This window comes from Chelon labrosus (assembly GCF_963514085.1).
Source record: "Chelon labrosus genome assembly, chromosome: 7".
Lineage (NCBI taxonomy): Eukaryota > Metazoa > Chordata > Actinopteri > Mugiliformes > Mugilidae > Chelon > Chelon labrosus.
In genome coordinates this window covers 15,257,506-15,282,924 of record NC_140343.1, presented here as the reverse complement: position 1 = coordinate 15,282,924, position 25,419 = coordinate 15,257,506, and the positions used below count along the sequence as shown (strand labels likewise).

The following is a 25,419-nucleotide window of genomic DNA, read 5'->3' as shown; positions in this document are numbered from 1 at the left end:
AACTAAATCTAAATACAATAATAAGTAAAAGATCTGACCAATGATTTTAATTCCAACTATCAATTTCTATGCACAGTCATAATAGAGTCTGGTTGGCACCCACTTAATTAGACGTGACTATATAAAAGTAAGGTGTGGTGCGAAAGTTAAGGCAACAAGTAGCACTCTGCTCGTGAGAAATGCAGAAAATGTGCAGTTTGACCACAGAATAAATGGCTGACTGCTCGGCTAGACGGCACACACATACTTGAAGTACGGACGACTGAAATGAGGGATGAGGAAAAATATCAGTCAAGACCCTCGACGTTACACAGACACATGCTGTCAGCGTACCACCGTGGAAAATGTCTTTGAGAGTTCACAATACACACGGCTGTACAGCAGAAGCATGTTACTCCAGAGACATGCCAATCAAATGTTTTGGATGGAAAAGAGTGAGGCGGCGACAGTGGGAAAATTTCATAAAAATCTAAGTGCAGAGGAACATCTGCACTGCCATAGCAGTCATGACAGACACAGTCCACGCTAACTGCTGAAATACGGCGCCGGGCAGTTTGAGTTTGGAAAACAAACACGGCTATTATTGAGGTGCCAAATGTGTGTATTTATGTGTAAGGGGATAATTACTATTTCGTGCTTTCTTTTCGGCAATACAAATTTAAGGCTAAATTACAGTTAGGGGTCCGTTGAGGAAAGCGTGGTAATCGTGTAGAGCGTATTACTCCGGGACTTGCAAGGACACGGCCCCGGTATGAAGTTCTCCTGCCTGCTGGGAAACAAATAGGCACTGCCACCTCTAGACGCAGATAGACGTTAAATAGAAGGCCTGCCTGAAAAATGTGATGCTAATCTAAGATGTTAAAGTGTGGCCAGCGTTCGGTTTAAATGACTTCTTTCAGTGAGTGTCAAGTCCATTTTGGATATTTGGTATGGTTCAAATAAAATACACGACTCCTGCTACTGCTGGTACTGAGGTATGTGAAAGTGTATTAACAGTGTTCCTGTGGTCTTATTTTGGTTTTAAAACCAAAGTGACACATGGCAATTATATATGCTAGGCTGTGTTTACATTGCTACTAGACTGACCAAAGTCAAAAATTTGACGATAAAAAACCCTAAAAATAATATATGCACATTAAAGAAGCAAATACTATTTGTCAGTTGGGTTCTACAACATCCATTAAAAAATACCATTCACATAGAAAGCCGGTGCAAGTGGTATAAATAGGGAGATGTGTTGGCTGAGTCTTCTGACGCAGTATCAATTTTAACTTACATATTACCTAGGAAAACACTTTAGACTGCGCTAATCACATTAATTGCTTTAAACATGTTTAGTTTTCCTCTCTGAAAACCTCCATCTTGAGTAAACTAGCAGATCGACACACGAGGGGGAGCGGCACCGGGAGAGTGAAGGGACTTGAGCCGTGCTTGACATCATCTCAGAGTTGAGGGTAGGGGGTTCAGTAGTTCTGCAAACATTGGGGATGACAGCGGGGTCCTGACATGGCTGAAGCGGACGAGAGTGGGTTGAAAGGGTGGACAGGCAGCTGATCACAACAGACAGATTATGGGCCCAGCATGCAGACGAGTGGAGGTGCGTCGCGCCTGAGGCCTTCATGGGAAATGACTCCTGACTGGCAGGGAAAAGGCCAAACAGTGTCGGGTCTAAAAGGCGGCAGTGTACGACTCTCCTCGCATGCAGCGGCTCATTAGCAACCTGCAGGAGCTGTGGATGATGGAAACAAACCAGCCGTTATGTCGGGGTGTTGGGTTAAGTATGGCTGCTGACACGGGTAACAGAAATCTGATTAAATATACCCTTAATGGATGGCATAAGAAGAAAGATGCTGAGAGAGTCAGAAGTCATGCAAAGATTCTTCTCTTGAAAAAATAATGTCTGACTCTGATCCTTGCAGCGAAGGTCATCACCTCCAGGAGCCATTTTCTGCCTGGGATTTTCTTTTCTGACAGCTTTTCTGCGATTATTAGAAATGCGAGGTAATCCTTTGATATGTCCTTCAACCCTCCCTGGCTCTGGGCAGTAATTGCAGATCAGACCTCTGACTAATGATGGAGAGAATTCACTGTTAGCTCGCTAACTAGCATGAAATTCGCCATTACTCATGTTCAGAGCCCCCCCTTCCCCGTAAAAGAAAAAAGGTCCACAGAGCCCAACAACCACCACCAATTTCGGTTTACCTAATACATCCAGATTCCTTCAATGGCAAGCCTGACAGACAAGATGGAGGGCAAGGAGTTTCAATTGAAAAAGAAAACACAAATAAAACATGTTATAAAGTGCCAATGCTGAAAAGCAGGTCATATAACATTAGAAGCGTGGAAAAAAAAAAAAGTTTAGGGGAGTGAGTTGGTTTATCACAAGGTGTCTTTCTCTGCCCTGACCAACGAGGAAAACCACCAACACTTCAGGATCTGTTTCGGAGGGGAGGCTGTGGAGCTGAGTGCCCCGGCTGCGGATGAAGGAACATGTGCATTTAATCTGCCTGCTTCCAAATGCCCTGTGGCAACCACAGCAAAGAGCAGAAAAACGTAAATGGATGAAATTATATCCATATGATTCAACGAGACAGCTAAGGAGAGGCAGGTTTCTCATGCGCTTCGTCAGGATACAAAATTAAACACAGCTTGGCTAAAACATTCGCATTACATAGTTTACACATATCATTTCCACTGCGAATAGGGACCCTTTTAGCAGCCAACCTCATCTGTTGTGAATACGACTTTAATTAGAATCAAAGTTAGCGGAGCACTTTTTTTCTGTTTCTCGAGCGGAGAAATTAACTGACACACACTTCCCTCACATCTCGCTGAAGCATCTTTTCTCCACTGCCTCATGTGCTCTGCCTAATTTTTTTGGAAGCCTTGATTTATGAATGCTGAGATATGAGTACACACAACAAATGACTAAGTGGGAGGGAGTGTTGTCCAGATGCGAAAGAACAAGAAAACAGAGCAAGAGCTCAGCCGATAAATTGGTGGGAGGAAGTAGTCATGTAAATGACTAAAGAAATTGTTCTTAACAGCCATTTTGCACTCATGCCTGAACAGTTTTGGAGCCAGATTAAAAACTATGTGGATGGCACAACACAGGAAGCATTCCTATGATGACTAAATGGGGCTGCTCACATAATGAGCCAGCCCAGCTGTTACGTTCCTCTCACAGGCTGTTTGCCGAAGATTGAGGAGGAAGGGCAGTGATGGATCTGAACCCCTGTTCCTGCGGTGGAGGCCTGGCTCGGTGCGAGCCTGGATGCACAACACAGTGAGCTTTCATGGAAGCACTTAACCTGCTGTGATTCAGAGGCCTTCATTCAAATGTCCACCAGCTCTGCAGCCCTGCATCGGATTAAAGAGCAAAGATGTGATTTCCTTTAAAACCAGGCAGCCTGAGGTTTACCGGTTCACCGGGCAGGGAGGAAAAAGGAAAACAGGGTCACGTTCTCAAAGACATGAAATGGACCGACTTAGAAGAAGATGTGTATTGTGTGTTATGGAGCAGCCTTAGCAGAAAACCAAATTTAATTCAAGCTAAATTGACACAGATTATTTAATTTTCTTTCTGGGCAAAGGCTCAGGTTGTCAAATCATTTTCACACTGACGTATTTTACACTCATGAGGCAGCGGAGTTAACTTTGAAACAGACTATAACAAACACTGGATCATACTGTATATCTGATCACATTAATATCAATGGTGCTCAGCGGCTACGTTTACACAGACAATATTTCTTTAACACAACTGAAACCATTCTGATAATAGAATCAAGCTTAACTGTTTACATGGTCACTAAATAAAATGATCCAATAACATATTTGTGTTTACAGGCACCAAAGCATCAATCAGACTATTTCTAACATGCGCAAAGCGGTTCTGCAATCTGTGGAGGGTTGAATGTGCCAGAATCATGTAAAAAACAATAACGATACTGAATACATTTAAAAGAAGTGGATGACCTTGGTGAACCTAGATGGCTTTGGTTAACTTCTTACACACACTCCTGACTTTGCTACCACCATGTTTCTGTTCCTCAAAGAAACTCGTAATGTCACCTGATGCTTACTCCATGTGGTGCATGTGTAGAATTAATGTATTTATTCCATCCAGAGAGAAATTACTGAATCTAGCGTTTTCCATGGTTATTATTAGTAATTCTAATATTTTCCTAGCGAATGGATTATTTGTACATTACACCACCACTAACAGTCCAGCAGAAAATTCTTTCAGATTGGGTCTGTTCTGATTGAGGTGGTCATGCATGACATTTTATTCTGACTGGGTTATTATCTTAATTACTTGCTGGAGAGAGCAGAGTCAATGTCAACAAAGAGAGAAGACGAGAGAAGACAATGTTAGTATGTATGTAAACCAGAGCAGCAGTTTCCAAAATGTTTTTAAGCCCTCCCCACATGGACTATGTCAAACTCATTTAACAGCCTCATTTAACTGTCAACGAAATTGACCTGGCATTCAAGTACACCTGAATATGAGAAGAATATGAGACGTTCGCTTCAATGAGGGGACGTGCGACCCCTCACGTCCAACTTTGTCTCATGACAGTGCGTTTATGCTCTCAGCAATCCTAAGCGTTTATAGCGGCTAATTAGAGTGCAACACAAAGCTTCCCGGGCCACAGCCATTAGTAACCATCAAGGCATTAATTATAAACCCATTCACGAAATCCGAACCCGCCATGAAAAAGACAGACTGGAGGTTACGCAATGAAAATCCTAAACATGATCTGTGTTCCGAGCCGGCGCCTGGACTGATGTTACTGGCAGTCAATACAGGATCCTGTTTGACAGGGCCATGAGCTACGGCGTCCTCTGACACCCGGCCTTCAAACTATTCAGCGCCTTTCACTCACACCTACCTCCATTCTCACTCTCGCTTTCTCTCGCTGTCTCTCTTTTACCCCCTTCTGCCAATAAGCTCCTCTTGCTCTGCAATCGGATGTTCTATACCTCAGTGTCTCCATTTTGCGTTGGTTGCATTGCTGGTTGACGCCAACAGACGACCAGCAACGTTACATTTAATTGAACCCCTGTAGTCTCTGATGATAATCCATTAGCCTGTGCTTTGATCACTATTATTAATCATTTTCTCCTACGTCTGTGACTTCACCACAGTCGATAGCATTCTTGCTCTCTCTTTCTTTTTTTTTTTGCTTGTTTGTCTTGTCTACATCTGCTCCTACCTTACACACATACCCCTTAATCTCCCAGAGTGAAAACCACCCACTTGCCTGTCTTTTGGCTGCATTTCCTTTTTGTCTTTCAAGGCGTCTGGTAAAGGACAAATTAGCATCTTTGGACATTGCCACAGGTCTGGAAAGATGCCACTGCTCTGACCACATCTCCGGACATTAACCATTCATGTTCTCAAAAGAATTCACCATTGGTTCACCATTAAGCCAAATCGTCTACCCACTAAACCAAAGTAGCCGTTTTATAACAATATGAATGTGTTTTAGGGTTTATTTTTCTTTAATTACAGACTCTTGCCATATTCAGAGAATTTCGTATTTCTGTATTTATGGTAACAGGGACGCTGTTCTCTGTTGCGTTCCCTTTTTGTTGTTTCAGCTGATAATGTGGAGGTATTTTTTTTTAAACTGGCCCGTCGTCTTTGAATTTTTATGCGATGACTTGTCTCAGTGAATACCAGGGTTTAAAGTGTTCCTGTATCATGTACACTTATGAATAATAGCCACTTTCTGGCAAGTTGTTCATTTTCCACACAATGCAAGAGTTGACACAGCTGTCTAAAGGCGTGCGCCTACTGCAGGGTACGCAGGCAACTCTATAACTCTGACGTGACAACAAATAAACGTTGCAGAAGCCCAACGAGCTGCCAAACCAAATACCTTGATGCCAGAAGCACTATCACATTCAGACAGAAAACATGCCAGCAAAATGAAACAATAGGTCAACATGGCATTGTGATCAACACAAAAGACACAAGCTGGGTGAAGGGGAAGAGAGTGCATTTGTGCAACGCTCTGGAGGGGGACCAGACCACAAAGCCTTCTGGGTAAAAAAAAAAACCTCTGCCTAAGAAATGTGGTGCAACTGTGATGCCATGGTGCCCCTAGATTTGTTCACTCCTTCGCGTGCCAGGGTTGTGCTCTGTTCTACTCTCTGTGGGCTTCAGGGTCCAGTTTCCAGTGATGTGGATACGGCTGGCTGCAATACATCAGGCTGCGCTTGACATTCGACGTGTCACATCCAATCGCGGCTCAAGCATTCTCCGCAAGCACATCACCATGCATTCACATTTCAATAAATCAGCTGACCACATATACAGCTCTCTGTTTGTTTTCATTAATTCAGCCTATACTACCATGTCTGTGTTTACTGTCCTATAGGAAAACACATTTATTTGAGTGTAAAGCCACTCCCCATTCCCGTGCAATTACGACGCACTCAAGCAACACGCCGACGGCAAATACCCCAACGTTCCAGCGTTCACTGCTATTCTTCGGTAAACGTTTTCATATTTACAGAATATTTCCTTTAAATTTCTCATCAGACATGTGTTTATTTTAACTATAATATGAGACAGAGCCTGGTTCCTCACAGGCCTCTCACAGTTTGCTCATTAGAGAGGCAGGCACACAACAGCATTCTTCCCATTTACCGTTATTTATTTCCTGACTGTACTTTAAATCATGCGTGACCTAATTTAAATTTCTTTAAAGCTGAAACTGATGGTATTGATGTCCTGTTTGTTTTGCCTCTGATATGTTGTGCAGTGCAAATGACAGCTGAAAAAGTGAAAAAGTATGAAAGGCTGCTCGAAGAAGCTGGTAGAAGACAGAGAAAACAAAAGGATATGCTCGGACTTAAAGGCTTCTTATTTCGACTGTAATTCTGTACGAATAACTAAACCAATCTGGTTCTAAACCCCGCATAAACCTTTTCACATTGATGTTAAACTAAATCCAAAGCTGAACATGCCGAACGTGAAACAGATGGTCTTAGAAGTGAACTAAAAGCTAGAGAGACAGCCTGTTTCGGGAGACGGGGCTCATTGGGACGTAAAACTCTACGGGGGAGAGGTAAATCCCAGCTTAAATATCAGAGCTCCAACTCTGCTGGGTCAAACAATCATAAAACAGGGTAATAAGAAACTGGATCATTATGCATATCGTGTCCTCAGATGTCCTACTGTTTCTTTGGTCGATATTAGGTATGGTCTCACTGTTTTGCTATTCAGTACTGTATGTGTTAATCAACATCACAATCCATGCATCAATATTCTAACCTAATCTTTACATTCGGCTCTTTATTCAACTTCTCGCTCTCCAGAGTGCCTTTAAAGACACACTGAAGGTCCTGACGCTGTAAACTAACACACAAACTCTCTATCAAATACTGGAGTTCTGTGTGCAGCTACTCTTAAATCCGCATTCAGCGCATACCAAATCACTTGTCATGCATAATGCCATGTGATGAATTCTGGGCAAAAAGTGTCGTTCTCGGGATGACATCAGCGAAGCTGGATTGCCTGTCTGGCTCCGTTTCTTTCAGCCTTCACTTCTTCTCTCAAACATTCAAATTAAACCCGGCACACTAACCGCAGAACACCGCGGTGCATAATTTAAACTTGACACCCTAAACGTAAACATGTCTTTCGCGACATAATTTACCCGTACTTCTCTTAGTGTTTATTTTGTACGGTAGCAACTCAGTTTCTCATATATATCAGCTTCGGGTCTAGGCTACGCTGGTGTGGTGTGCGCCTGGCTGGGTGAAAGGATACGGTCGCCCTGGGGTTGTGCTGTGGTTCTGAGGTTAAAGTAGTCCCCGGTGTGTATAAATGTCTTTCTTATTTGCTTGTTTGGTTGGCGATGTGAAGGCGGCTGGGAGTAGATGTTGTATGCAGTGACCTATGCAACACTGACAAGTCAGCAAAAAATAAAAACAAATATCTGGATGCACTAAGAGATTTACCTCTGTTCCACACACACAGAGCACACACACACTACTGGCCAACTGGTTCGGTGGGTCTGTTTGCAGAGTGGCTGCTGTGGCACAAATACATTTGGCACAAAACGAGGCCGTGTGTGAATATGAGGAGTGGGTGAGGACGGTTGCGTCAGAGGAGAAAGAAACTGTTATGTCTTTGCCTCATAAAATGCCACAAACCATGGCTATAATTATCTGTTTGACTGTCGCAAAGAAATGTCTGTGCACATGATCCATGACGATATACAGACAGAAAGCAGTACCGTTGAAGGGAGGACCCATGAAAGAGATCCCACAGCTCTTCACCACCCATCTATTCTTTTTCTGCTGCATGAACAGTGTCTGGATCCCCTGAATATGATGGAGACCCCAAGTGCACACCCCAGCCTCATATCTCTCATGTATTCGTAAACCGATCTGGTTCGGTAGAAAGGTTAAACTGATTAAGGTTTTGGATGGGATACAATTATGACACAATCTCTGTGCAATGTATGACCAGCCGCAGCCAGGGTCTTCAGGTTTCCGATACCAGAGTGTGATTAAATGCTGAGGAAATGGGGAAACTCAAAATACTGCATTCCAGACAAATGCAATTAAAGTGTATCAGATGTAGCAAATCCTGCACGCTTTGATACCTGGTTAGGATGTTGAAGGTAGCTGTAGCTGACCTTCTGCAGCCTGAGTTCACTCTAGCAGTGAAGAAATGCTCCGCGGCTCATGCTGTGTGTGTGTTACACCAATTTAAGTTTTTGGCAATATTTCTTAAAGCAACAGTTGCTCAAATACAACAAGTACAATGAGAAAATGTTGTCATACCAGCTGTGGATGTCGGAGACAATGAAGGAGGAATCCAAATAAGACGCGTGCATTAGTGTGTAACCAAACAGAAGACCTTCTACTGCAAACTACAGCAAAAAAAACGAAAAAAAACCAAAAAATAAAAAATGCCATGATTTATGAGGACAATCTAGTTGCAAATCTTCCACACCTGCAGTTGTGGGCGCACTTGTGACTTTTTGAGACGCGTAGCAGTGCAAACAATAACGGAAACGTTTCGTGGGGACCTCAAAAAGCGATGCAGTCAAAGCTCTGATCAATTCCTGACAAAATTCACGATTAATAGCGAATTTCCTCAGATTATTTGAACTGGCGAGCAAATAATAAGCACAGGGCTTCTAAGGGACCATTGGATCATACTGCTAAAATAAATAAACAGATGTAGATAACTTGCATTTAAGCTCATTTCCACCATCACTAATGAGTAGCAAACGACAACAGGTCATAAAACAACACGTGTGTCCCGGCCAGGTTCATCACTCTTATATTACTTGCGATGAATGTTTGTATTTGCTGGTGATTTTTGTTGTGTTTTCTTAAGTCGCAGATCATTGACCTCTCTCTGCCACTGCACGTCGGCAAGTTATATGCATATATGTTGTATGAAATTTACGTATAGTAAAGTTAAAGGTCACGGGAGATGAATCCAACTGTCTACTTGGAGTGCTGCTGGCTTTTCTGTATTCAAAATCTGACAAAAGGAAAGAAAAGTTCTCAAAGTTCCCAAACCTGGAATTTAGTACATGACTGGGCTGAGAGAAATACCTCCCTTTCTGTTGTGCAACATCTTAGCAGCATACTGATTCTATTTTGACATGCCAGTGTACATCGTGTACAGAAAGAGAAAGCTACTGATACGTTGAGAAAGTTACCATTCTAACACTGTACTGTATATTTAATACTCACTGACTTTAACGGACTAATTTGTTAAAACTTATGAATTGCATTATTAATTAAAAACCCGACAGCCAGCAACTCTTTACTCCTTTTTTTTTTTATTAAATTTTACTTTTACCTTTAAGGTTGGCATTATGATATTATTCACATACTCACTTTGTTTGTGTTAACCACAGATACTTAAGTACAGTACTATCTAAATAGTAGATATTGGGAGAACCAGGGGGAGGGAAGGGGTGGTGATGTTGGAGGGTTGTTGAGTACTGGACTACATTACTGAGAAAGATTGACTGGAAAACTTTTTCGGCCTGACAAGAAGTTGGCCTGGCCCGCTCTACAAGGAAAACAAGCAACATTCATCTATCCAGGGCTTTCATTTTTATGCCAAAACATCAGTGGCAGAGCCCCTCCGCCAGCAGTTTCATCATACGAATATCACATATGGACAGTGTTGCGTTACTAACAGCATGACGGCCGGACTGCCAAATAGCACAGCAGATCTGACAGCAAAAAAAGAAGATAGCTACAGGACGGGATTGTAGGTGTGTAGTAAGAAATTAAATGTGTAGCTACCTGATGAGCTCATTTGCCTGGGGAATGACTGACAAAGCTAATGCTGAAAATGATTTAACAAGGAGCAGAGGCTCTGGACCTTCAGATTAAGTGCTAAACGTCGATCTCTGCCAGCTCCTTATTTGGTCCTGATTAAGTCTTTGTGTTTTTGCCAACTTAACAGACCTTAGCTCTGTTTCTTAAGCATGGAGTTACTCCTGACATGCTAAATCAATGCCGTTTCTCGCCTATTGACCCTGATTCGTTGAAATGAGCCATACACAGACCCCTTGCCTCCCACTAAACTGGATGTGTGTATGTGCGGGCTAAGGAATCAGCTGGCTTTGCTGATTTACAATATTTTGTATTGGTAATTTGGTTTTCGTGCATAGCTTTGGTAAGTTTGAATGTCAGCATGTTGGGCATGAAAACAACCGTCCATCTCTGGAGAATATAAATCTATTCATCACTGAGGAAAGACATCATTTAAAAATAAGAAATGTCAGTGTCAGTGTCAATTTATTTACACAGAACATTTAAAAACAACAAATGTTGACCAAAGTGCCTAACAGAGTAGTCAAAGGAAAATCTTTTATATTGTGTTTTCCCATTTCTTGAAAAGTGAGTGACATGTACATCTGAGCATCTCTACGTTCTCTTCAGGAGAATCGGTTTGAGCTCCATACAACAGATCCAGCAGCTACGGGCCACTGTAGCGCAGAAGCTAGACTCAGATTATAGCCTCCAAATTGTCCAGACAGACCAACGTGTCAGAGGATCATATGGGCACAAGCACATTAATATCAACGTCACTCTCCACCCGCACCCAGTGCCCAGACAGCTCCAGTTTCAGGCAGCATTCAGAGGAAAAGTCGGGTCATGTGCTGAACCTCAGTTTTAATTAGCTAATGGCGCTCCCTGTTTTATCTCCTGCACCTGAGCTGATTGCTCACAAAAGACTCCATTTACCCCTGAAAACACACAGCATCTTGGCAGCGGCCTGCGTTGTGTGTCTCAACGTCTGCTGCAGAGGGATTTCGCCGCTCTCTTCCAAAAATCAGTCTAGTAAATCTAAATATATATGTTAGCCGGTTTCACACCAGTGAAAAAAGAGGAAATTCCATGATCCGCGCTTTTTCCAGCGGGCCTCAACATCCAACTTTCCTTCAACAAGTGGCTTGACTGTGCGTGTCAGGGAGCGTGTGTGTGTTTTGGTGTTTGTCTGTGTGCGCATTCATCTGTACGCGTGAAGACAGAGCCCCGTTAAGCACCAAATGTTGGCTGTGTTTTATCATGAAATAGGAGGGCGGCTCCAACACATGATTAAAACAAAAATCAGTTAATCCATCTTTTTTTTTTAATGGAGGGGTTCTCTAGGGATTTAAATGTTAAAATATCTCCTTACTTTATTAGATATGAATTAAAAAAATAACACAGCACATTGTGTACATAAATTCACCACATCCAAGCTGTGTTTGAATTTGTAAAATTATTAAATCTCCCTTAAAATTATTACTCTGAAGTTTTGCATATAAACAGGGTGGCATTAGTTAATTCAGCCCTTGAACCGCAGACTGAATTTGTCATCCTACATCAACACGACATCTAGTAACATTCAAAGCAAACATCTGCTTACGGGTACATTTTTCTCCAAAGTCTGACCAGACCCTCGATGCCAAACAAACCAAATAAAGCGCACAATGCTGTACTCTTGCCTAAAGTCACTCTGCCATGTAAACACTCTTGTCTTCTCTACACAGAGCCTCAGCGGTTTAGAAGGATATTTTCTGAACTTCGTTGCTCACAGCGTAGCCTTCAGACACGTCAAATCCACCGGGTCGGTCTCCGACAAGACAGAACAATATCAAAGTCTAGGACCACGACATGGCTGCTCTCGCTGGATATATTTTTAATATTTATGCAGACGCAACAAAAAAATGTAATAAACTAAAACAACAAGTGAATTAAGCATGAAACACAACAGGATATTGCAGAGAGATTATGTTGTTTCCTTTTCGTCCGTGTGTCCCTCAGCGCTTGACTGCCCTACACAACAACCCAGGGCTGACTTTAATTGGGGAGGGAGTGGGAACCAAAAGTACTTTCTGAAAGGTAGCGCAAGTTTTTAAGAGCTTCAAACTCAACCATCGACATATGGAAGGAACTGACTTATTTTCTTAAATGGGGAACTTTTTAAAATATTAGCCAGGTACAGACTGTGACAGGCGCATGCAGGGGTCGCGGTATGACTTGTGTGTTGTGATAATGACTTTTTCCTGCCAAGACGCAGCATGAAGCAAATGCGCTGCAGCTGTATGAAGAAAAGAGATATAGTGCACGAGCGTTTGTATGCAGAAGGGTGAGAGGGAGAAAGAGGAGAGAGAGAGAGATGTGTTATGTTTGGATGTCAGAGAGCACGGCTTCTTGAGCGCCTGCTGGAATCTGCCGCTGGAAAGATAATAAAAGGATTAGCCCTGGTTTTTGCAGAGCGCTCGGTCCCAAAACAGAATGTCTCATCTGTTTCCTCTACACAAACTGCTTGAACACTCGAATGCCTTTGTCTATTGCGTGAGCACAGCACAACACAAGAGGCATCGTTGCTAGTGGCAAAAAGCACGCTGGGACGGACACAACTAAAACACATGAGCGTGCACAGAGTTACTCAGATGCACACTAGGTTTCTATAAGTGCAGAGAACTTGCTTAAACCTCTATAGACTATAAACACAGTTACAAATACACACGGAGAGTGTGTTTATTTTCTCTGGACCTCCAAGTTTATCTGCCGAAGTCCCAGATCAACATACATTCAATCCCTGCTGATTAGATGTGTTGATTCAAGCTTGAAAACATTTCACATTTATGTTTAGATTCTGTCGGAAAAGCCGGAGTGTTACAAGCCAGCGTACTGTACACGGAATCAATACTTCCTATTGTGAGAGTCAGTGGACATAATGTGCCCATTTTTACATCATCGCTGTGAATATGTGCGCGAATGTGCGCTGAAATAAGGGTGATCGGGAGGTTAGGGTGTGTTGGAGAGTTTCACTGTGCCTCACGTCCGCAGACAGAGTCCAGTGGCTCGTCCACACTGAGCTGAATTGTTCTCGCGTTCACATGTGGTAAACATCTCCAAAAACACGCTCGCACCTTCTCTGTGCGACATTTGTGTAAACGCCTACACGGTACAAACATTCACACAGTGTCTATTCACTGAGCATCACTCAAACTTCGGTCTTTGCTTTAGTAAGACACACACCACACCAACGATCAACAACAGTAAAAACAAAACAAAAAACACCACAACACACTCCTGAAGCTGAATAAGGAGTTTAGGCACGTACAGCACTGAAAAGTACTTCCAAGTTTTTTTGTTAAAACTGAGCCAAAGAAACGTCCTGGAGTGACGCAAAGGAACAGCAGTAACAGCTTGTGTCTTTTTGCCTTCAATCAGCATTCAGCTCAAATGTGAATCAACAACTATCAGGTTTGGTCAAAATACAATAAATGTCTTATCCACAGTAAGAAAAAAATAAAAAAAAAAGCCACAGAATGCAACTTAAGACTCGCACCTCAGATGATTTTTCAAGACGTTGTTATTTAGAAAAATAAACAAGACCTGGATTTTGAGACAAAACAGGTGCTGCAGCAAAATCACAGACTCTGTTTTTCAATTAGCATTTTTGGATTTGGATGGATTCCTGAACTTGAAGAGGACCACTTGTGACAGCGGCTTGGGTGAAGTCGTGAATTGAGCAAGACTAGCAAACGTTACCGACTGGCCCTCTGCGGCTCCCTTCTCCAGACTACTGCATTTCTCCTCATGTTTGGCTTGGATATGAAGCCAATTCACTTAATACTTGTGGGACAGCTAAACATTTAAAGCTCCCATTTAAAGGGATCAAGTGTAGGCATTGTTTGGTTATGTTAACCATATGTGTTGGCTTTTCATGATCTGAATCCCTCCTCAAAAAGCAGAGTGCTCGTGAAAATAAACATGGCTTCGTGCTACACAAATTGTGGACTAATTGTGTATTTGGACTAAATCATTCTTAAGGTTGGAGGGCTTTTTCCATTTGGGAAGGGACGTGGGGGAGTGACAGCTTGACATTGATTAGACTGTTGACTTGTGGAATTGGAGCCTTACCTGAAAAGAATACAACCACAAATCTATTTATTCTGACAGGTAGTGCTACTTTACAGCAGCTCACATCTTTAGGGGGAAAAAAAGACAATTTTTTTAACATGTTCCATTGAAAATACAGGAATTACCATAATAACTGTTTCTCAACTAAAACAATATAAAAGTTTCTGTTGAAACATAATCAGCAGTGAAGCAAGTCCAGTCTTGTTTTTGGACACGACCGACGTGTATCTTGCTAAGGAAAAAGTCATTTTGAAGGTCTGTGTTAACTTGTGAAATAGATGATTGTGTTTAATTCAAACAAAAAATAACAGATGGTTGCAATTATGAGTTCAACTGGACACATATTAAACAAATAAATACAACCTAATACCTTCAAAATTAGCAAAATTAATAAGAGCTGACTATGAGGGGGTTTTCAATGTGAATGTGTTGATCTGACCACTGGTACGGTTTGTTGGGGGAGGCGGGTCTGGCCCGTGTTGTGTGGATTATTTTGTGGTTTGTGATGACTCACCATGCACTTGTTTGGTTTCTCCCCAGAGTGGACCCTCATGTGAATGAGCAGCTTGTAGCGAGCGTTGAAGGGCTTGTAGCGGCGAATGCAGCCAGCCCAGAAACAGGTGAAGTCCTCACCTTTTCGTTGGTCAATGTGCACCTTCTCAATATGTCTCACAAGCTCCTCCTGTTGCTCATAGGCTGCACTGCAGTCAATCCAACGACACACTTGCTTATCCACCAGTGCTCCTCCTCCGACGTCTTCCCGCTCTTGGGCTGTGTGGGGCCCAGGAGGGCCTCCAGAGGTCGGTTTGGGTCCCAGGGAAGAGGCTGGTGCCGTTTGCTGGCTCTGGTGGTGTAGTGGGCCCCCAGGGCTGGCCCCCACATATTGGTGCAAGTGGTAAGGCGGGGGCATGGCAGGTTGAGGCGGGTGGTGAGTGTGACGAAGGTGCCCACTGCGACCACTCAAGTGATGGTGATGATGATAGTGGTGCTGAAACAGTTCGTCTTCACTGGGAGAGAAGTCATCCAGGGGTTCCTGCTTGAGGGCAGACCCAGATCTTTGGCTCCTATCTAGGAGACCCCCGGCTTCAGATCCTGGAAGCAGCGTCCCAGACATCAGGGCCCCACTCATGAGTAGCCCCAACCCGTCCGAGCCTCCTCCTCCTCCTCCTCCCACTCCTCCCTCGACTGTTCCTCCAGCCCCACGCCCTCGCAGCATGGAGCCCTGTTCCTCGCACAGCCCCAGGCTCTGCCCCTGGCCCTGCTCCGGCTCCACTAAAGACACCGAGGAGGATGACGAGGAGGAGGAGGAAAGAGACAGCAGGCAGGTGGCAGGTGAGGACAGCTGACAACTCTCTTGTAGCGTGACCTGCCGAGGGCTGCCGTGGGGTGGGGGCCTTTGGGGGGCTTCTCGTGAGCAGGAGTTAGAGGGTGGGGACGTAGAAGAGGAGGAGGAAGAGGAGGAGAAGCTGACGCTGCTGGTGTGGCTGGGCGAGAGGTTAGCGCGGAACCCGTTGACGCAGGCAACCATCGACATCTGGGAGGAGGAGCAGATGATTGCGGTGATATTGATCTCCTTAGAAGCAGCGCCAGTTGCTGATGGGGAGCCTGTGGCAGTGACGCCCGTGGACTGCGAGGCCAGGGACAGGCAGCGTCTCTTCAGACTGCTAGCACTGAGCTGCCGCGCTGAATGATGGGAACCAGTTGGGGACAAAGCCAGTGGGGAGGAGCCATCTTCATTATTAAACGGTTGCACGGCGTCCCCTGACAGGGCACTGCCTACGCCGCTCACTGTGCCTACGCCGCTACCGTTGTTGCTAACGTGCAGACCTCCGACTATCTCATCCCTTGGCACCTCCAAAAGTTGGCCCGCCCTACAGGCCTGAAACCCAGCCTGAGATGTGCTATGTACCCCGGACCCTGTGCTGGAGATCTTGTAGCCCATCGAGTTCTCCTGTTTGATAGGGTAACGGACAGAAGAGCGAAACCCATTGGCACTGCAGCCCTGGCTGGGTGAGGCCCCCGACAGGGTCCTCTGGAAGGCAGAGGAGGACCTGTAAGGAGAAAAAAACAAAGAGAATATGAGCGCTATTAGCTCAGGACCTGCTGACAGATGCAGGCAGGTTCATCCTCCCCACCAGCAGCATGGTTAGAGTGTTTCCTGCTGCGTCTCTTCCTCCTCCAATATTTCTCTCAGTTTACATAAGAATCGTGTCATCTTAAATGAGTCCACTGATAAGGTGGCATAAGGTGATCTTACGCCCAAGGTAGTGTAAACTTCTGATGATCCAAAGCAATTCTATGAATAAATGAAACAGGATCTTTCTGTAGTGAGATGATATGAATGGGCATTTAAAACTAAGAAAAGAGAGAGGGGGAGGGTTGGATGGCTACTGAGACCAAGAGGCCACTGACTAGTATGTCCATCTGACAGGCTTTGATGACACAAAGGGGTTAAACCCAACCCAACATTGGGGATAAATAGGGAGTCACCTGTTTTGGTGGCATAATTGCAGCCTATGAAGGGCCATCGTTTACAATACTGTGTATTATGGTGGGAATCTTTGCCCTGCTGAATGGGAGACCCAGGTCAGATTTCTCCATGCGTTGCTGTGATCTCCTGCATAATCATTCCTGTCAGTTGGCTCATTATGGATTTTGTCCAAAGCCCCTGAGTGATGTGAGAAGAGCTCCCTTTTCTCCAGGCTGTCTCATAAAGGTATCGTCTTTGTCCTTTTCCCGGAGCACACCGGGGAAAAAACAGAGCTAACGCAAGCTGCGACTGGAGAAAGCCACTGTCAGACTTTGTTGTTAATAAAGACTTAAACCCCCCCCCCCCTCCCGTCTCTCTATTTCTATTCAGGGGCGCCATTTCCTGTTTGGCTGTAGTGAAAATATTGAGAGACAATATGAGAGAAATGTCTGTCCAGAAGCACTTTCGGTCAGACGACTGAGGATAGAGGGATATAAAGAAGGAGGACAAACGGCACAACGGAGAAATTTACTGTAAGTTCCTTCTGACTTGACCAACAGTAGCCAAAGACTGTAAAACAGAAGAATTGCGTTACTGGAACATAAATGTTGTCCTTTCGACCCTTTAGTGTGTTTTATGAGACCGGGTAAAGCTTTCCAGCAACATATGTATGCATCTGATTTATAACAGCAAAGCTAATGAAAAACATAGTGTACCTGCATAATATCAGTAATACTACTCCAACCAGGAAACATTTAAGACTGGATCTTGAAAAGTTCATAAAACAGGAATAATAGTGACTGTTTACCTGGTGTCCTGGTGAGGACCATCCTGCAGGAGGAGGTCAGGTGTAGGTCTACTGCAGTGGAGGCTTTGTGCGTAAAGTCCTTCTGAAGGACCCCCAGCTGGCAGCGGCAGGCTCTGCCCACATCTCATCACCTCAGCATCGCCCAGTTCACCGTTTGCCTCCTTCTCTGAGCAGAAGGCACCATTGACTGAAAAAACAAACCAACAATATTTATAAACCCAATATTTCACAAATGATCACAGTGTAGTTGATAAACTGTTTACATCCTTGAGGACTTTTTCCACATAGGAAGACTAGCGCACGCCGATATGTGCTGATATGAGAGTATTGTTTTAGCTAGCACAGCAGTGACCCATTGTGACTCTTAAATTAAAAGCTGGCTACATACATACATCTCCACAACAGTGATCTGCTGACCGTCGTGGAAGAATAATAATCAGTTTACAGCAGGATCCATTCCATCAGCAACATGTTGAAATCCTATTACATTATGAATATTCTCATGAGGAATAATTGTTGGCTGACACAACTGCAGCAGCTAGTGATATATGGAGAGCTCTTTGGCAAAGGCTGACTGGTGGCAGTAAGAATAGCGGCAGAGAGGTGAACTACCAAATATTATTCCTGGAGTAATTTAGGAATTGCATTCCAAATGGCAACGCATCCCTTTTAGAAAAATAAACTAACTCGAGTTAACGTGTACAGAAGATGCAGTCAGTGAAAGTGTTGTATCATTCAAAGTTTTTATTTACGTTTTGTGGCTTAAAATCCATCAGCTGCTCCCATTTTATGCAATCAGTCCTTTTTATTTTACATGAAAATGTTGACCTCATTAATTGATTTAATTAAAGTTCCATATCTGAAAATGAAATGTTTGGCATGAAAAGATGCAAGGAAAGATAAACTTAAATCCTTTAATAATTTAATAATTAAAATCAAGAGATTCTTCATCAATTCTCACTTATTTACAGTCCAACTGAAGTGTTTGTTTTTCCATCATTCACCTGAGAGTAATTTTAACTTTAATCATTCCAACGTGATTATTTAATGAAGACTGCAGACGTCATGAATGCGACAATAAATATAAGGAAGAGAGAGGTGAACGTGAGAGGAGGGAGGGCTGGCTGTATGAGGAAATGTTTGTGAAGGGTAAGCTGATATCCCCACACACACTCGTGTGCAGGCGATCACGCGCCCCCTGTTCCAACTTTCTTAACTCAATTTATGAAATTTAATTTTCTCCTAACAATGTTATTGATAATGTTACCACACACCATAAGCCATTATTAATAAAGTAACTAAAACATCATGGATGCGAAAGAAAACGAGAATGAAAAGTTGGAAAGAAATAAGCGGCAAACACTGACTCAATGTAAAGAAGAGAGAAATATTCAGGAAACATAAGGTTTTATGAAAAAAGAAAAGACAAAGGAGGAAGAAAGACATTACAACATGAGTAACAGATGGAAGGAGCGTAAACACAAAAAAGAGAGAGAAAGAGAGAGAGAGAGGGAGGAAATGTTTTTGGTAAATGGGAAAAAGGTTACAAGAATGAACAAAAGACAAGAGGAAACAAGGGTACTTTGTGGCCGTGTTATCCTCTGTTTAACGGACATCTTTTCACAGAACTCGCCTACGGCTGACGTGTCCGCAGCCTCTTCTGCGTTCGTCTCGTCGCGGGTCAAGCCGAAACACAAAGAAGTAGAGAAAAGGCAAAGCGAGCAACGCAAACAGTCCAGCATCGCCAGGGGACTGCAGGAACAACGCTGGTTTCACTCAAAGCTGTTGCAGCCCTGGTCTGTTTTCAAGCAATACAAATCGTTCTGTTTATCACATTCTGGATTGTTCCTTCTTTTTTTGTTTTAATTATTTTTTTCATCATTTGTTGGCTGTGCATCCCCATCAGTTAGTATATACAACTGCGTTTCTGTATGAAAGTTTCAAGGCCCACTGATGAGAAGCCAAGTGTTTCCCTGCCTCAAGTTTGAAGTAATTCAATCAGGATGGCCAGAAGTGACATGAGTCAGGATGAGGATTACTAACATCATTAGAGACCTTTTAATAAGGCTATTGAATGTCCACATACTTGCAAACAAAAACACAAACAACCAAATAAAAACACTGTCATCATAAAGCTCTTAATAGACTGGCAGTTGGTCAACGAGGCCTTGACTGAACGCACATGCTCTCTCCCTCTCTCTGGCACGCATCGCAGTCACCAGCCTTTAAAAAACAAAGATCCACCTAATGTGGCTTAAAAAGACAACGCTCCGTGCTCTGTTACACAATACCCAACTGATGTTTGCCAGGAAAAGGTTAACCATGATAAACGGAGAGAGAAAAGTATAAAAGATGGTCCGAGAACACTGATTACCTGTCTGCAGATTGTTTCACTATAACAAGAAGATAATACAACCATTGTTTCGCAGCGCAGTCTTTTCTGGATGTCTCTATTTGCACAAGTTTTCAGTGCCAGATATGACAGAACAGGGTCAGCACTGAGCTTAATTTGTCTCTTGCAAAAACACTAAACTTGTAATTACGGCTGGCTATTAAACCTCAACTGGTTACAGTACTTATAGCAGTAAGTTTGTAGTGGAATATAGTCCACCACCTTTCTCATTTTTTAAGCCACTTGGAGGCAGCACAAAGAGGCAGTGTAAACACAACACAGTCATATTAGTTCTGCTTCTTAGGTAGTAGTCATGACGCATCATTAGGATTCATCTGGGGCTCTTTACTGTGTCCACCTGATGAATTTAAGTCAAACACACATGCCCACCAGAATAGATGAATTAGACATTTTGGTGAAACAATATATAGAGAATGAAACATACTTTTTATTTTCATTAAAAAGTGATATTTTAACTGAAGTCCCCTTTGAGTGTATGTTTTTTTTCTTGTGTTCATTCAGGAGAAGCTATGAATACATCTGATTTCAGCATGTTGCATATATTGCAGTTTATGTGCCGGTTAGCAAATCAAAACTCTTAAGAGAGAGGTTGAGTGTTAATAAATCCTTTTTGCCTGGGTATATTTTAGTTGTTCAAGTGAAAACGGGTCAGAGTACTTCTTGAAAAGAGGCTTAAAAAAATGACTCGCTCGCCTTTGCTCAACTAAATGGTCTCGTGTCCCCGTAGTAGTGACACCTGAGCGTCTCCAGGATGTTAAAGTCAGAGTGTTAAATGAGTGTTAAAGGTCTTGATCGCCCCCATGCAGAAAGTTAGCACTCCAGTGATTTAGAGCTTCGCTACATTAACAGAAACAGTCACGGTCCGCTTGAGGAAACAGCAGGCTCCTCGAGATATGGCTGCGTGGACCGAACCCAACAGCGAATTCGCTTTAAACTGAACGTGCCATTCGATCGGGAGATGGAAGCCAGAGACAGCATCAGGGACCGAGGCGAAATGTTCGACATCCAGCAGGAGTGACAGGTGAAAAGAGAGGGTGCGGATGTTTGTGGGAAATGAAAGAGTGGGTGAATTATAGAGAGAGATACAGAGGCAGATTCTTGTCTTCTTTTCTTTGTGCAGAGTTTATGGGTGGTCTGCTGATCAAGGCAGCTGTGTGTTCGTCATACTCCACATTCCTTTGGCTAAGGGTTTGAATATTTTCTGTTATGTTCATGAAAAATGTGTGTGACCCATTCATATAAAACTCAAAGGTACCCAGTGGATTTTTTTAATCCCTGTGGAGCAATGTTTTTAATCACGTATGTAAAAAAAAATAAAAAAAGCTTACAGGCAACACCACACACATACCTGTCACATCACCAGTTTCTTTCTATTCAACTGATAAACAACTGCGGCAGTGAAATGGAAATGTAATATTAGGACAGCAGATGAAGGCTGCCATCATGGAAACATAGAAATAAACATATGCGGCTGCAAATAATTTAAAGAAATCAACGTTGCAAATATTTACGTATTTGTTAGACGTCGCGTCCACACACCCAATGTTTTGATAAGAAAAAAGCATTTATTTGCTCAAGAGGCAAATCCACAGGGTGCCTTTAAGTTGATCTTGGGTCTGTCGAAATCTCTATTTTGTCCAATAAGCACTTTAAAACAAGCTGGGTGGGAAAGGCCTCTGATGTACGCAGTTGCAAGCGTTCAGACCCAATTAGGAGTGACGCGCTAAGGGCGTGAGATCAGGGATGCAGGGGCACGGAGAAAGAAAGAAAAGAGGCAGGACAGTGCCAGAAGTACCGGGGGCAAGTGTTGTGTTCAGAGACTAAGACCACGTACAGATGTGCTGACTCATCCTCACAAAGAGCCACTGATGTCAACATTGCCAACTAAAGACGCATGCACAAATAAGGACTCTATTGTTATCTGCATAAAACACCTCCCCTACAAAGTAGAAAACAAAGCTACATTTGGAACAGGCATGATGCAGACCCCGCTCGTAACAAGGTGTCTAATAATAGTGTTGCATCTAAATTGGTGTCTTCCGTTCCATAAATGTCATCACATGGTGTCTATTGCTCATTCTGCCTCCTCTCCTGTATAATTAAAGTGCCACGTTGCTTTCAGTGAGCCTCACTAAAGGATGACGGCAAACTCAGGAGCTCTCTGAGACGAATAAGAGGCGAAGTTAAGATTAAAGGAGCGCTGTGCCAGCACATATGCACGCTCCATTGGATATGGATACATAAACTAATGCTTCAAAAAAGATTGCAATTACAAAGGGAATAACGCAGTTATTTGAGAACTTGTTTTGGGACATGTTTGATTATTTTTTGGCTGAGGTTGTGGAGGGAAACAAGGTTCCAATCACTCTCCAATACGCCTGCTCTGATGTCATCCATATTTCATGTTTCCTTCTTGTCAAAGTCCTGAGGGAACGCAGCACACAGAGTTATAAAACTCAGATGCATGAGGATCGTGAGTGGAAAGGGCTTTCCTGCTGATTAATGCAGCCACTGTGACCATGGAGGCTAAAAAAATAAGACAAGAGACAGGAACAATGAATGAATGCAGACTCGATAATTCTGATAATTAGGGCACGACTCAGTCTTTAGTGGAAGGTTGCGGTCACTGTGACGGTGATTACAATGATTGTTAAACATGCTTCGCATAGCTGGATGAATTTCACACTGGCGATCGCGGCCAGTTAGGGTGCACTGTAATTGTACACCTATTCAGGCTGCCTCAGGGGCTGATGATCAGAGACATGTTCAAGTTCAGCAGTGTTGTGCCTTGGCTAAAAAACTCTCTCCTGACCTCAGTGACTAATAAATGACTAATAAAGCGGAGCAGACATGTGTCTCCAATCTAACTGAGCTTAACCCCTTTAAAACAACACGGCTATTATCCCAAGATATGCAGTTATGACTGCATTACCATACAAAGCATTCCAATCTATACAGTACTGAAAAGATCAAACCACATCATCACGCAGTTGAAAGTCTATGTCGCTGTCTCCCTCAATGAATCTCTCTCTGGTATCATTATTTCCCCACAGACAATACTAGTCCACCATCTGATCAACAGATGGCCTGGACAGCATTATTAAGTGTAATTGGTGGTAATCTGGGGCGATTTTTTATTTTGGTGACACTTCATTTTCTATAATTCTCGCCTCTCCCTTTTAAGTCACCTAAGCGCTGTGTTAAATGCCAGAGTGAGACTGCACTTGTGCCAGCGTTTAATGTGTTCAAGTCTTCAGAGACATGCAGGCCTCAATGAAAAGCACATGTGCAGATAGATGGATGGTTTACGGAGAGGAAAGGGGAGCGATCAGAGGTGCACTGTACTTAAAGCACGAGGAGGCCGTTGAGGAGTCCGATGCAAACATCTGTACCCGAGGTACAACAAGCTGCCAAAACCGCAAGACAGATGCCTCTGGAAATCCAGAGTGACACCTCAACTGGCCCCACTTTGGCTCCATAAATCATAACATTCAGCACTTAAACAGTTAATAGTGATCATTTTATTCCTGTCTGGCCCAGCACTACCACCTGCTATGGTTGAGACAAGTCAACACTCACAAGTGTGTGACAGCAGACTGCTGGACTTTGTAGTGGGATGCCCTTGTTGTGCGTCTTGTCCGGTGCAGATGTTGTGTATTAGGTTCTAAAGCCTTTCCCGGATTCTCTGAATCTCATAACTCATGTCTATATTTGTGTCTGCGGCATAGGCCCGGAACTTATTTGTTTGCTTAGTAATGGATGTATGATTGAAAACCTGAGGGCACAAGTAAATGAAAAATAACATTGTCCAGGGAGGAAGCTCCTCTTAAAGCAGGTGCAGAGCGAGGGAAGAAGAAAAACTGTATTAAATTACTGCTGGAGCGCAGCAATGTCTTCGTAGCAGGATTACCGGTACCAGCAGACATGAGAACTTTCAAGGGGATAAAATCATTTGGTTCTGGCTGATTATAGACACTCACAACCACGTACCTTTGTTCCTCCATTTTTTTCTCATGGTCAGCCTGGTCTCATAATAACTCCAGCTTAACTGCTACAAAGTCAAATACATAGGATCGACCTCAGAGTGAACAAGAGGGGCTCATGCGGATGCAGAGGCATCAAGCAGCAAACTTAAACTAGTTCTGTGCATAGAAATGAAATACAGTGTATTACTTCCGCTCCATTAGTACTCAGTAAATAACAACACTGATTGGCTATGAGCTCAGCCATCCAAATAAACCTCTTTGTGGATACGACCGGCTGTCCCAACTAAGTGGCTACACGGTTTTAAGGCACACTGATGAATGCAGTGGTCGGTAAGTGATTAAGTCTCCTGTCTTTTAGAGAACAGGGAACATGTTGTGGGAAGCAGGCGTCCTCATAATGCCGTGCTCTCCAAATGGAGCAGCGCTAACCGCAGTCATGAACACAAACAAATAGTTGGCAGCCAACAGCCCTCCCATCCCCAACCTCACCAACCTACTCCACCCACCCCGTTCCGGTGCCAGACTCGGTGCCCGCCAAGGCCCAACTACTTCACCGCACTGCTAAAAGATGGGGCGATGTCAGGCGAAACCATAACACAGGAGAGAGGGCTTGTGACTCCGAGAACACGCACACCTCTCTCTCTCTTTGTGTCTCCCCCATCAACAATCACTACAAAGTATTCACTCACTTAAATATTACAAAGACGCAGTGAATGGCTGTCATCATCCCCGGTTGCATTACACAACCAACAGTAACAGCCAATCATTTTCCCTGATTAACATAATTAAAACCTTGCACTTGGGCATGTCACCACCTGGTGGTAGCACCTTGTCACTGGTTGCCCCTCACAGGCCATTCTATTTGAGGATTAAGAGATCAACAGGTGATCGATATCATCATCTGCAGACTGGATAATGGTTGAAGGTCGAATCGGTCAGACTGTGCTTACATGAGAGTTTGTTTTACTTTCAAAGCACAGAATGCAGCTCACATCAGTCCTGCTGCTACTAGATCCAGTGTCAAAGGTTTAGATGCAACACCGTGATAACGTGCTCTCATTATAACGCGCACATCTGAAAGGTTGAGAAAATCTGATTGCATGCATCTCATATTCGACTTTTTATTTTTACCTCGCTTCATTTTTCAAAATCATTATTGTCGTCATTGTGAAAAGGTATCTGGAAACGTTTGTGCATGCTAACCTGTAACGTGAGCAGTGAAGCGTTGGGGTAAAATGTGCAAGTTTTATATGGAAATATACAAATAATTTCCTGTTTTGCTTTGCTGCGAAGGGACATAAAAACTGAGTCACAGGTT

At 43.4% G+C, this 25,419-nt stretch overlaps 1 protein-coding gene across 1 annotated transcript in view; it reads right to left on the bottom strand.

Moving 5' to 3' along the window:
* The window catches only part of glis1b (GLIS family zinc finger 1b), a gene marked incomplete at both ends in the record, with an annotated part of 64,664 nt that overhangs the window by 20,821 nt on the left and 18,424 nt on the right, over positions 1-25,419 (bottom strand). The window contains 2 exons of the mRNA XM_084549013.1: positions 14,939-16,475; positions 17,703-17,889. Of these exons, the coding sequence (XP_084405139.1) occupies positions 14,939-16,475; positions 17,703-17,889 (1,724 nt within the window). The remainder of the gene's footprint in view (positions 1-14,938; positions 16,476-17,702; positions 17,890-25,419) is intronic.